This window comes from Pinus tabuliformis, chromosome 8 (genome assembly GCF_031772625.1).
Source record: "Pinus tabuliformis cultivar Carrire ecotype Pingquan chromosome 8, CPIR1, whole genome shotgun sequence".
Taxonomy (NCBI): domain Eukaryota; kingdom Viridiplantae; phylum Streptophyta; class Pinopsida; order Pinales; family Pinaceae; genus Pinus; species Pinus tabuliformis.
This window is the reverse complement of record NC_142294.1, coordinates 53,976,794-53,990,713: the sequence shown is the minus strand read 5'-3', so window position 1 is coordinate 53,990,713 and position 13,920 is coordinate 53,976,794. Positions and strand designations below refer to the sequence as shown.

Here is a 13,920-nt window from a genome sequence, read left to right as displayed (position 1 = left end):
TAGACTCTACTATTTATAACCTTTTGCCCAAAATTATTACAAGAATAACACACTCCAAGAAAAATATTTTGGTACCTAAGTGTAGGTGGTGTTGTTTATGGTGTTGTCCCTCTCAAGATGATATTCTTCTTTAATATTATCATTGTTGGATTTTGTGCATCCTCCTTTAGTGACTTATATTCTTCCTTCTCAATAGGACCGTTGAGTGCATCAACATAACTTCATTTCTTTCCTTCATTTCCTGTCATCATATAGCTTGAACCTTTATCAATATTATTTGTTTATATCCTAGTCCATACCTATCAGTGAATGATTTATGGTTACGTATGATTTCATCCAATATTTTGGTACTAGTTGTCAATTTTTTGTTGGATGTCCTTCTTTCATAGTTCCTTCCTCAAGGAGACTATCTTAGCTTCTACATTCCCAATTATTCTCTCCTTCTCTTCCAACTGTCTCCTAGGTGTTTCTTCTAAGATAAGTTAAGGAACTAATCAATTCCACCTCAAGATCCAATTCTCCTTATTCTTCATGATTTCCTTCATAGTTTTCAGGAGTTTCATTATGAGAAACTAATTCCATGAATATAAATCACCAAAAAAAATTTGAATTTATCACCAAATGAAAGCTAAAATCTAATGAACCAATTAACCTACCCCTCAAAGTTAAACATAAAACTTTAACTTATTATCAAGCCCTATTCCAAAACCCTCCCCATGAAATTTGAACATAAGACTTTGTGAAGACTAAACCCTACACAACCTAATTAGTCTACAACTCATAGATGATATCTAACTTAAATATATATACATTAAAAAAACAAAAAACAATATTTTTAAATATGAAAAATCACCCCACTTTACCATGGACCAACCCAAAAAGCACAACCATATAAATTAATTTGTAAATTTAAATTCCCCAAAACACCCAAAAAAAATTGAATTTATCACCAAATGAAAGCTAAAATCTAATGAACCAATTAACCTACCCCTCAAAGTTAAACATAAAACTTTAACTTATTATCCTGTTAAAAAAGCACTCAAATAAACCACCACAAACTTTAAGATAATAAAATATTTTATATAATTTTATTCCAAATACCTATCTCAAATTTTTTTAAATTAATGTTTCCAAATACTTCTCCAATCTCAATACCCATTAAAAAAACCTGGCAAGCGCGTCTTGTCGGCCCCCATGAAAGATGGAAAAAATACCGGCAGGTTGAACTATAAATAGGAAAAAAGGTTGCATCACAATGCCCACACTACAATCTCTGGCCATTTTATCTTTCTTTGTTCTGAAATTACAGTACAATCTCTGGCCTTTTTATCTTTCTTTGCTCCGAAATTACAGAAAATATCCTGTAACCTCAGAACTTAATCATGAGCCCGAGGGTAACCGCAGGAAGCGCTTTGGCAGATGAATTACGGTGCAAGCGATCTGACGGGAGGCAATGGCGTTGTTCTCAGCCCCGCGTGGAGGGCAAGAGCTACTGCCAACGTCATTCTGAAAAAATCGAAGGTTATATCCACAAAAACAAGAAGCCCAAGCCCAACACAAGCAGATCGCCGGAATCAGAGATTGGTATAACAAAGCATTGTGTGAGCAACAAGTACAAGATACAGGAAGCCCAAATTGCTGAAACCATAAAATTGCCCAGAGAAATATTTGCCCTACAGGATCTCAGAAACGTTCTAACGGTAGAGGCGTGGAGAGAAGATCTTACAGAGCGGGAAAAATCTAGACTTCGTGCATTTCTTCCAGAAGGGCAGAGCAATAATGACGATGTGGTTGAATCTCTGCTCAGTGGAGAGAATTTTAACTTTGGGAACCCGGCGATCACATGGGGAGCGAGTGTGTGCAAGGAGGAGCAATGCCCTGAAGCTCTGCTGGGGAGAGAACGGAATTTGAAGCAGTCTCAGTCGCAGTATTTCGAAGATATGAAGACCTATTACCACGCTCTCCGTGGTACCGTTGATGAGTTGAATGAACTCTGTGAGTCTTGTGGTATGAACAATCCAAAGTTTCAGAAGAAGTTGAAGCAATGGAGGAAGAAGAAATTGCAGGAAAAAAATAACCAGTAAAATAAGATGCACAGTAGAAAAAAGCGGACGTATGGCTTTTTGCGTTCCCTGTTGTTAGGGTTACAATGTTAGTGCTTTCATGGACAACTCTGAAAATGCTCAAGATTTAGTGTTTTAGTTTTTTTAGTAAATGAGATTGCTCTCATAAAAGATAAAAAAAAAGCATATTGTTTCTTTCCTGTTAATTTTTTAACTTCGGGAAAAAGTGATGTATTGTAATTTTAAATTTTTTTCCTATAATGATATTTTTTTTGTTTATTTATATATTTAATATATATATATATATATAATTAGTAGGGATTTGGAGGTGGGAAGAGAACAATGATTTTACAACCATATAAGATAACCCTAATTAATATTTAGATAGTTATGTTTGTTATAGTGTTTCATGTAATTTTTTCTTTTTTTGTAAATTTATATTTTTTTTGGTTTTTTTTATTATAGAAGGAGTCAACCTAGAATGCTAGTGTAAAGATTGTTGAGACAAATTTTTTATGCTATGCCATTTTGAAGATCTCTAATAAAAATAGTTTGATCCACAAAAATAGAGTGATCAAAGCTTCTATACACTTAAGGGATCTAGAATAGGACCTTACAAATAAAATTATTTCTCTGAAAAAACATTTATCATAATTACCCAAACATAAGTAAATTTAATTTAAAACATTTTTATAAATATGAATCACCTTATCCTATAAATAAATAAATATGAATCACCTTATCCTATATGCAATGTGTCTCATTTGAGTTTCTCTATAGCTAATGTTTCAACGTAAATGGGCAATGGATGATAGCAAGGAGACATGCATGATTAATTTTTTATTCAATTTATTATGTGTTTTATTTATGGTCTCATACTCAAATATTTTTTTCTTTATGTAGTGAGTGCCTACAGTAATACAGTCTATAAAGGTGTAGTTGTGAAGATACCTTACACTATGCGATTGTAGCACAAATGATGTGGGAATCAAGATTTTCTCTTACAAAATAAGATGGGGATTATTGTTCATAAATGAATGTGAATCACCTTATCTTATATTTAACGTGTCTCACTTATGTAAGGAGATATGTATGGTTAATTCTTCATTGCATTTATTCGTTATTTAATCTATTATATGTCTTATTTGTGGTCTAATACTCTAGTTCATTTGTTTTCTTTGTGTAATGTGTGAGTATAATTGTGGAATCTAAGAAGTTCCAGTGTTGAAGATACCTTACCTTGTGAAAATGTAGCACAAAGGATGGGTGACTCATGTTTTTCTCTTCGAAAAGTATTTTCACAAAGATTTATCATTTTGTTGAACTATCATCTTGTTAATATGTGCGATTTTCGATATTTTCCACAAACTTTGCTTAAAAAAGAATTATATTGTGGTTCACATCTTCAAGACTTATTATTCATTATTTTCACAACTATAATGTTGATCAATGTATGATGATTCCATATTAGAAGTTGGAAATGACCAAGGGAAAGGGGGAATGTATGGCTAATTCATCGTTCTCTTTACTTAGATACTTAATTTTGTATGTGGTTTATTTATGGCCTCATATATAAATTTTGTTTGTTCAATAAGTGGTTGTAGTTGTAGAGTATAAGAAGGCTAACTAAATAATATACCTTAGACAATGTAAATTCAAGGCAGAGGATAGGTGGGTCGTGTTATTTTCTAGCAAAATAGCATCATTTTATAATTAAATCAAATATTCTTCATTTGCAAAATGGTTTCTTATTCTAGCATGGTTCTTGGGTATTATCGCTTAATTAGTGCTCTAAAATTCAAACATATGTCATAACATTAATTAAACTACATTGGGTTCAAAATATTTATGTTTTTCAAGCCTTATTATTTAGGTTTGTTATGTTATAACCTTGACTACTTTATGGTATCCTTCTTGCTACTTTTAAATGCCAACCACAAAATTATTAGATCTATTATGTGCTTCATTTCTTTTTCATTACTCACCCCTATTTTTGGTTATCATTCATCATTTCCTTATGTTTAATTAATGCATAATTGGTTAAGTTACCATGGGTGCCATAATTTTTTCTTTATTTTTTGATTTCATATAATAGATATTTGGTTTTAGGTTTAATGGTATCAAGACCAATGTCGAAAGAAGTTTTCATTGATGTCAACGGATATCCAAATTAAAGAGAATTACATATTCAAATGGAATATTTCAAAATATTATTTTTTGATTTTTGATGCCCCATTTGGATACCCTATCTTTGAATGCATTTTTACTCCATTTACGTAGCTCAAATGGAAGCATAACATATATGGTCGAAAATCTTACAATTTCCAAGAAATTTCTAATAGTATATGGAACTCCCTCTAACTCCTCATGGTTAGGAGAATAATAATTCAAATATTCACCATAGATTCTGCCAATTGCACAAGCCAGTCTAGCCAGTGGACAAGTCAGCTAAGCTAGTGGACAAGCAAGCCTAGTTTGGACCCTGAATGCATTATAAATAGGTGCAAGAAGGATCATTTAAAGTAACTCACTCAAGAAATTTCAGATATTCAAACAAGTGAAGAAAAGGAGGTTTAAGGTTCATACCTCATGAACTAGAAGTGAAGAGGAGCTTATTTGCATAGACTTTCTTGGCAAGGATTTTTTGCTTATTTTGGAATGACTTTTTTGGCTCATTTTGGAAGGACTTTTGGCAAAACTTTTGAATGTTTTTAGGTAGGAATATAGGGCTAGTTGTAGACCTATTCTTAAAGGCCAAATTTTGTCCCCTTTGAAGGCCAAATTTCAGATCTATGTAGAGGGTCGAATTCTAGTGTGGAAGGTTGAATTTCAGGGCTCTCCTAAGAGAAGTGACCTTTCCCTATTTAGGCCAAATTTCAGGACCAAAGTTTTGGTAGAGAGAAGGTTGAACTCAAGCCTATTTTAAGGGCTAAATCTTGGTGTTTTTGAAGGTGAGTTTCGAGTCTATTTTCAAGATCTAACATTTTCCTCTTTTGAGGAGGTTGAACCCTCTGAGGGAGGTAGAGTTCTAGAGGCTAATTTATGCAAATATGGTTTTATTGATAAGGAGGCCAAGTTCAAAGATCATTTATTAAGGGAATTATTGTGTTAAGAAGTCGAGTGACTATGTGAAGGAAAGAGGAGTAGCTTCCAAAAGGGTAGACTTTCTTTGAATAATATTGAATCGTGTATTAAGAATATATATATTAATAAAATCCTTATGTGGTTTTCACTTAAAAATGCATTTGTTTTATATATTTATGTGTTCTTATTTATACCTATGGATGCATTTACAAGTTCTTGAAGATAAAAATTGTTAATGGTGATTCACCCCCTTCTCAGTATTACTAAATATTCCAACAATTAGTATCACAACAAACTCCCTCAGAAACATTTTAACCACTTGAACGTAGATCTTGGTGAGACTCATGGAAAAGAAAGAATAATACACCAAACATAGTCTACCATTGTTTGATGGAGAAAATTATGCCTTTTGGAGCATACAGATGATATTTGTCTTACAAGCACAAGGAGTTGATGTTTGGAAATTTGTTCTAAATAAATTAAAGGTACCAACCTCTACTCCAATAGATTTGGTTGGAAGAAGACTTTATGAAAATAATTCAAAGGCTATGTATGCCATTCTAGGAGGGCTAACATTATAAAACTTTGTCAAGGTTATGCATTGTGAATCAATAAAGGAAATCTGGGACAAACTCAAGAATATGTATGAAGGATATGAATAGGTCAAAGGGGCCAAGCTTCAAACATATAGAGGACAGTTTGAACACCTAAAGATGAAGGAGGATGAAGGTGTTGCAACTTACTTTCTTGGAGTTATGAGATCATGAATACTATTAGAGGATTGGGAGAGAAGAGGACTAAAGGGAAAATCCATCCAAAAGAGAAGTAGTTTTGAAGGTGTCCAATAAGACAATGAAGAACAAGAAAAAGTCAAAAACAAACTCTGACTATAGCAATGATTGATGCGCTGAATAAGAAGCCAACTTTGCGATAAAGTTGAAAAGAGGAACTCTCAAATATAAAGGTAAGCCTCCCTTTAAGTGTTTTGAATGTGGAATAATTGGTTATTAGGCTTCTAAATATCCTTTTGGGGACGGGTCAGATAGTGATGAAGAAGAAATTTATAAGAAAGAAAAGAAATATTAGAAAAGAAACAAAGGAAAGAACAACAAAAAATTATTCAAAAAGAAAAGTTTGTATTCAAGAGAAGATAGTAGCTCATCTGATGAAGCAAGATGATAGTGACCATGATTCTAATAGATTTATATTCATGGAATTAGTTTCTCATAATGAAACTCCTGAAAACTATGAAGGAAATCATGAAGAATAAGGAGAATTGGATCTTGAGGTGGAATTGATTAGTTCCTTAACTTATCTTAGAAGAAACACCTAGGAGACAGTTGGAAGAGAAGGAGAGAATAATTGGGAATGTAGAAGCTAAGATAGTCTCCTTGAGGAAGGAACTATGAAAGAAGGACATCCAACAAAAAATTGACAACTAGTACCAAAATATTGGATGAAATCATACGTAACCATAAATCATTCACTGATAGGTATGGACTAGGATATAAACAAATAATATTGATAAAGGTTCAAGCTATATGATGACAGGAAATGAAGGAAAGAAATGAAGTTATGTTGATGCACTCAACGGTCCTATTGAGAAGGAAGAATATAAGTCACTAAAGGAGGATGCACAAAATCCAACAATGATAATATTAAAGAAGAATATCATCTTGAGAGGGACAACACCATAAACAACACCACCTACACTTAGGTACCAAAATATTTTTCTTGGAGTGTGTTATTCTTGTAATAATTTTGGGCAAAAGGTTATAAATAGTAGAGTCTATGCAAGAGGTAGAAATACTAGAAATAGCTATGAAAATCCCAAGAACTACTATGAAGGTAGTTATGGTAGAAAATCTCGTGAGGTAGGTTCTCAAGAGAAATTATAACAATTTTGGCATTCCTAGTGATGAAACTAAGTGTTGCAAATGGAACAATTTTAAACACATGGCCATAAATTATAGAAGCAATTTGGTAGTTCCTTCAAGGGAAACAACACAAGTTCATGTCCATCATATGGGGGAGAAACTAAGAACTCGGAAAAATAAACAGGAATGTTTGAAGGTTGAGGAATATGGGCTTGCCCTACAAGCCCAAAGCAAAAGAAGTTAATATTATATTGACAATGGACGCTCAAAGCATATGAATGGAGAAAAAAATTATGTTAACATTGAAGAAAGAAAAAGGAAGATTTGTCACTTTTGGCAATGATAACCCTGCCAAATTATAGGGAAAGGCACAATTAGCCTTGGAAGTAATGATCATGCAGTGGCATAAAAAAAATTACCTGTTGAATATACAAAGCATATTTTGATAAGTGTTAGAAAAATATGTGATCAAGGACACACACTTATATTCAATTCAAAATAATGTGAAATAGGGAAAGAAGGATTTAAGGAAATTGGTTGCAACAAAAATAAGAACTCCAAACGACATATACATCCTAAATGAGATTAGAAGGGAAAGATTTTGCTCAAGAAAGGAAAATCAAAGTTGGCTTTGGCATAGGATATTGGGGCATACACACTTTGACAATATTGTAAAGATCAGTAAGAATGAATTGTAAGGGATATGTCTGAAATTACAAATCCCTCAAACACTGTGTGTGTAATGTCAGTGTGCAAAAGAAACAAGAGTTGAGTTCAAAAATAAGGAACATTCCATGAAAAAAACACTAGAATTTGTACATACTGATTTATGTGTGCCAATAAGAACAAAATGAATAGATGGAAAATAATACTTCATGTTGTTTATTGATGACTACACAAGGATGACCTAGGTTTTTTCCTTAAAAAGAAGTCAAAAGCTTTGAAAATTTTCAGAATATTCAAGTAAGTTGTTCAAAATGAAACCGATTTAAAAATCCATTTCTTGAGATTAGATAATGGAGGAGAATTCACTTCAAATAAATCCAATGACTATTTTGAAGAACGTGGAATAAGAAGACACTTCTTAATAGCTAGAATTCCTCAAAAAAATGGAGTGATTGAAAGAAATAACAGAACTATGGAAGAGATGGATAGAAATTTTTTGTACAAATCCAAGCTAAATAATATCTTTTGGGTTCAAGAAGTACATATAGTTGTTCACTTTTTTAATAGAGGATTGCTCGGAAGCAATAATGGAAAAACTCCCTGTGAACTATGGAAGGGAAGACCAACTAGTGTCAAGAATTTCAGAATATTTGGAAGCAAATGTAACATAAAGAGAGATGACCAGAAGTTAGGAAAGTTTTACTCTGGATAGATGAAGGCATACTTGTTAGGTACTCATGTAAAAGCAAAGCATATAAGTGCTACAATCTTAGACTCAACAAGATAGTAGAAAATATCAATGTAAAAATTAATGAAACAAAAGTGTTGAATACCAATAAGGAAAGAAAAAATCCACACATATTTGAATAATAGGAAGAGGGAGAACCAAAGAAAGAGGAAGAAAAATAAGAAGAGAATCATCCAGAGATAGAACAAGAAGAATCAGATAATTAGCAAGATTTTCATACACCTTTGAGGACACCTAAATGTTGGTATTAGAAGAATCATGAAAAAATTTAAACAAATCATTAGGGAAAAGAGTGTAGGAGTAGAAACCAAAAGAAGAAAAAAAGCACAAACATGAGAGCAAGAGCATGTATCATTATCGTCCACAATTGAACCAAGTAACTTTGAGGAAGCTAGAAATGAACTTTGGATCAATTCCATGGAAGAATAACTTAATCAAATAAAGAATAATGAGACATGGGAAATTGTTCCAAGACCCAAGAACAAAAATGTGATTGGTACAAAATGAGTCTTCATAAACAAACTAAATGAATATGGAAAGGTGACCAGAAACAAAGCAAGGATAGTGTGCAAAGAATATCCCAAGTTGAAGAAATAGAATTTGAAGAAACTTTTGCTCTAGTAGCCAAAATGGAAGCAATCAAAATGCTCTTGGCCTATGCATGCTCCAAAAGAATAAAGGTGTATAAGATGGATGTAAACTTATACTTATCTTTAAATAGTGAATCCATACAGGTGATGGTTTTAGAAAGAGGAGGAATGACCTGTTGAGGAGTTTTTTGAACCCAACGTTTCGGACTACAAAGTGAGTCCATGGGGTCATTCCTCCTCTTTCTAAAACTTATACTTAGTTAATGGGGATCTAGAAGAAGTCTACATAGAACAACCAAAAGGATTCCTATTATCAAAAGATGAGGGCTATGTTTGTAGACTAAATAAAGCTTTGTATGGGCTTAAGAAAGCCTCTAGAGCATTTTTATGTCTTTAGCATTTCTTATGTATTTCAGTTATTTCCAGACACTTCAAGCACTTGTTTTCAGCGTTTAGTGCTTCTGTTTTTCTGCGGCAGTTCTTGTGCGTCAGATTTTCTGCGGCGGGTTTTGTGCGGCAAGTTTTTCGCAGTAGTTTTTGTGCGGCATATTTTCTGCGGCAACTTTTGTGCGGCAGATTCTGTGCGACAGGATTTTCGTGGCAGTTTTTGTGCAGCTGATTTTGTGCGACAGGTTTTTCGCGGCAGATTTTCTGCAACAATTTTTGTGCGGCTGATTTTGTGTGGCAAGTTTTTCGCGACAGTTTTTGTGCGGCAAGTTTTTCGCGATAGATTTTCTGTGGCAATTTTTGTGCGGTAGATTTTCTGCGGCTGATTTTGTGCGGCAAGTTTTTTGCGACAGTTTTTGTGCGGCAAGTTTTTCGCGACAGATTTTGTGCGGCAGATTTTGTGCGACAAATCTTTCGTGACACATTTTTTGCGGCAGATTTTTCGTGCCAGAAAATTTATTTTCGCAATCCTGTTTTCACAAATCACAAATTCCAGATTTGTTTTCACAAATTCCAGATTTGCTTTATTGGGTGTGTTTTCAGTATTGTTCCCGCCTTATTCTCATTTTATTGCTTCACCCCTAAACTTAGTCCATGGCGCGGAACTCTACTGAATTCATTGGTCCCGTCACTAGATCCATACGGCTTCTCAACATTCTCATAATGATCGAGATCCTCCTGATCTTGATTCTGCTATTTCTCGGGAACAAATGGACAAGATTGATAGACTTGTCTAGGATTACATTTATTCTCACCGTGAAAATTCTACCCTGCCTCTTCCCGGGCAGAATTTTTACGATGCAAATCCTCATTTGGAACCCGAGTTTCCTGCAGTGGCTGAGGATGAAACTACGTAGCACTTTCCAGAGACTGCGCAGCACCCTCCAGTGACTGCACAGCCTCCTCTAGTAACTGCGCAGCACCCTCCAGTGACTGCGCAGTCTCCTCCAGCAACTGCGTAGCACAATTTTTCCAAACCAGCTCAAAGGTTTCCTCCAGGCTCTTTTGATCGGCCAGCTGCACATAATGCTCCAGAATCATCTAATGCACGCCAGCATCAGGGTGAAGACGAAATTTCACCCATGCCAAATTCATGGGTCAAAGTAATTCAGTGTGCAGTTAAATATTTTCAAAAGGCCACTGAAATCTTACTCAGATCTCAGTCGCTTGTTGAAAAATTGCAAGCTCTTGAGCAAGACAACAGAGTTATACAAAGCCTTATGGTTAAAACTCCAGGTCTTGTAGCTTCCGACCCTGATGCTACTGGTATTCTCAAATCTGGGCTTGAACCTATTACTGCTAGATACAGAAAAGAATGCCACGCATTCTATTTGCATCATGAGCAATCCATTGTTGAGAAAAATGAAGCTAGGGTTTCACAACTAGCTTCAGATTTCCGTAGCAAACTTAAGCAGCTCGCCTCGCCCTTTCAGCATATCCAGTTCAATAGATCTTCCGGTCCCGTTGACGGTAGTGTTATTGCTGCTCATTGGACCTCTCTTGCCTTGTCGTCTTATAATCGACAAGTCAATGAATTTAAAATTCAGCTAGTTGAATGCCGCTCAGCCCGTGATGCTGCACATGCTGCCAGAAATGTCGCTAGGGAAGAATTAGCTAAACATGCTAATGACATTCCCCGAGAAGAAGCTATTTCTGTCCTGGTCCAAAGAGAGGTTGGTAAATCTCTTCAAGCCCAACAACAGAAATTTGATGCTACATTGAAGCCTATGCAAGATCAACTTGCTTATCTTATTGAGCTTCAGAATTCTGGCATCCCAGCAGCAGCAACAGTAGCGTAGGCAGCCCCAGCTACGTAGACAGCAACAACAGCAGTAGGGACAGCTGCAGCAGCAGCCCCAGCCATAACAGCAATCTCTACGTAGGCAGCAGCAGCCTCTGCGCAGCTAGCCTCAGCAACTGCGCAGGCAGCCTCAGAGACAGCAGCAACAGCCTTAGCTTCCATCTGCGCAGCCTCCTCGGCCAAAAAACGGGGTTGGCAAGGGGCGGTCCCGTCAAGGGAATCGCTCCACTCGATCTGTTGCTAGGTAGTCGGTTTCCGTTCAAAACCAGCCTTTCCAGAACACTGGTTTGAATCCAGAAGCTGTCCCATTTGCGCCACTGCGGCAAGATGTGCACCAGATTTCTACACGGAACAAAGGCAAGGCTCTCTTGGTGTAAGCAGATCCCGTCATCCTTTTTGGTTGCCCTCTATTAGCTCTGCTTCCTATCTGGCTTATCTGATTGGAAAAATGACCCCTTCCCAGATTGATCGTAGGATTAGCAATCTTGCTATCCACATTCTCTCTGCCATTACTCTTTCCTTCAGCCAAACCAAATTGTTGGGCCTAGGGCATAAATATATTCCTCGGCCTTCTCCTATGGCCATTGATGACATCTTCAAAGAATATGCTTACTTTTCTCGCCTTTGCCGTCTCAGAAGGTTTTTTAGACTTTCTGTAGATGATTCCCGCAATCCTTTCCGCCTGCCTAATCCCACCTGGGAGCCTCCTATCAATGATCCGGACCTTAATCGCTCTCTTCATACTGGCCTCTCCATCCTTCAAGACCGTATTGCCTCTGTTGATTTTTCCACAAAACCCAGATTCTCTAGATCCCAACTGCTTGCACTAGGGAGTCTTCGTCGTCTCCCTATTGTAATTAAACCGGCAGATAAAAATATAGGCATTGTGGTTCTAGACAGGGACAGTTATATTGCCGAAGCTCGCCGGCAACTCTATGATCTCAATGTCTACAGGCAGTATGCAGCAGTTCCATGGGTGGCCATCAAAAGATCCCTCAGTGAGCTTCAAGCCAGATATAGGAATCTTCTTTCAGTGCAGCAATAGGTTTATGCTGGAACCTCTTTCCAAATTCTTGCATTACAAACTTCTCAGCACCTTGCTTGCTCAGCCTAATCATCTTCCAGATTCTCTTACTTTATTACAAGATATTGAATCCAAACGTTTTGCAGCCGATTCATTTCTTGTAACCTTTGACGTAGAGTCTCTATATCCGAGCATTCCCACTCAGGAAGGCCTGCATGCCTTACGGGAAATGCTTGAGCAAAGCACTGCTGAACTCTTTACTCCAGAAGATGTCAATTTTCTGGTAAGTGCAGCAGAATTGGTGCTTAAATGGAATTTTCTTCAGTTTGATGGCACTTTTTTCCGGCAGATTAGAGGCACTGCTATGGGCAGCAACTTTGCTGTGGTTTATGCCTGCCTCTTTCTTTGCCATCTTGAGCAAGAAGTCTTCAGAAGATTTCCTGCTCTCGAGATTCAGCTTTTCAGACGTTTCATCAACGATGGTTGTTTGGTTTGGAACGGCTCCAGAGACAGATTGGTTCAGTTCTTGGATTGTTACCAGTCCATCTACCCTGAACACATTCAGATCACTTCTTGCATCTCATCTTCTAGTGTCAACATTCTGGACATCATGCTTTTCAAAGGTCCACTTTTTCATACCTCTGGAAAGCTTTCTACTCGATGTTTTTAGAAGCCTCTAAATGCCTATCAGTACATTCCCTTCTCTTCATGGCATCCTCAGCACCAGAAAGTGGCTTTCGTCATCAACGAGCTTCAAAGATACCTTCTTCGAGAGAGCTGTGAGTTGGGGTTTCTAGAGCTCAAGCGTGCATTCTACACCAGGCTTCGGTCGCGGGGTTATCCACCAGATTTTCTCCAGGCATGTTTTGCCAAAGTTCATTGGGATCAAAGGGATTCTCTAATGCAGCAGGTCTATGCGCGAGGTCCTCCTCACTCTTCTGGCCTCAAAAGGGCCCCCTTGGTGTTGAAGCTGGACTTCTCCGAAGCCACTCGTGCTTTAAACCTTGGGGGGTTCATAAACCCTAAACTGCATGGGGAATTCCAGCGCTACCCTTTGTTACAGCATATTCCCAAGCCTTTGATCTGTTGGCGAAATCCGCGCAAGATCGGGACTTTTTACATGAGCAGTTCTGATCCTCGGCCATAATTTCTTCAGGAGCAGTGCATAATTTCTTCACGAGCAGTGCATTTTTCTTTACAAGCACTGCATTTTTTATTTATATCTATTTTAAATATTTAATTATTTATTTTTAAATATTTTAATATTTAAAATTAAATATCATGCACTTGCCCAATACCATGGGTCCATTCTCATTACCATGGATCAAATACCATGCACTTGCCCTGTCCATGTTTGCTTTATAAGGACAGCTTGTATCTCATTTCTTTTGTATCACTGATGAGTCCCTCTAAGGACGAAACTAGTTTGATAATACAAGAGATTTTCTTTGCAAATTATGTGTCTTTCATAATTTTGCCAATATGTCCTTAGCATTTTTATGTCTTTAGCATTTCTTATGTATTTCAGTTATTTCCAGACACTTCAAGCACTTGTTTTTAGCTTTTAGTGCTTCTGTTTTTCTGCGTCATTTTTTGTGCGACAGATTTTCTGCGGCAGGT

The 13,920-nt window shown here is 36.5% G+C and overlaps 1 protein-coding gene across 1 annotated transcript; it reads left to right on the top strand.

Annotated features, from left to right (window-relative positions):
* The first annotated feature begins 12,325 nt into the window (after positions 1-12,325).
* Positions 12,326-12,970, top strand: LOC149234112 (uncharacterized). Its single transcript, XM_089368159.1, has one exon. The coding sequence runs from the start codon at positions 12,326-12,328 to the stop codon at positions 12,968-12,970; it is 645 nt and encodes a 214-aa protein (XP_089224285.1).
* The last annotated feature ends 950 nt before the right edge of the window (positions 12,971-13,920 follow it).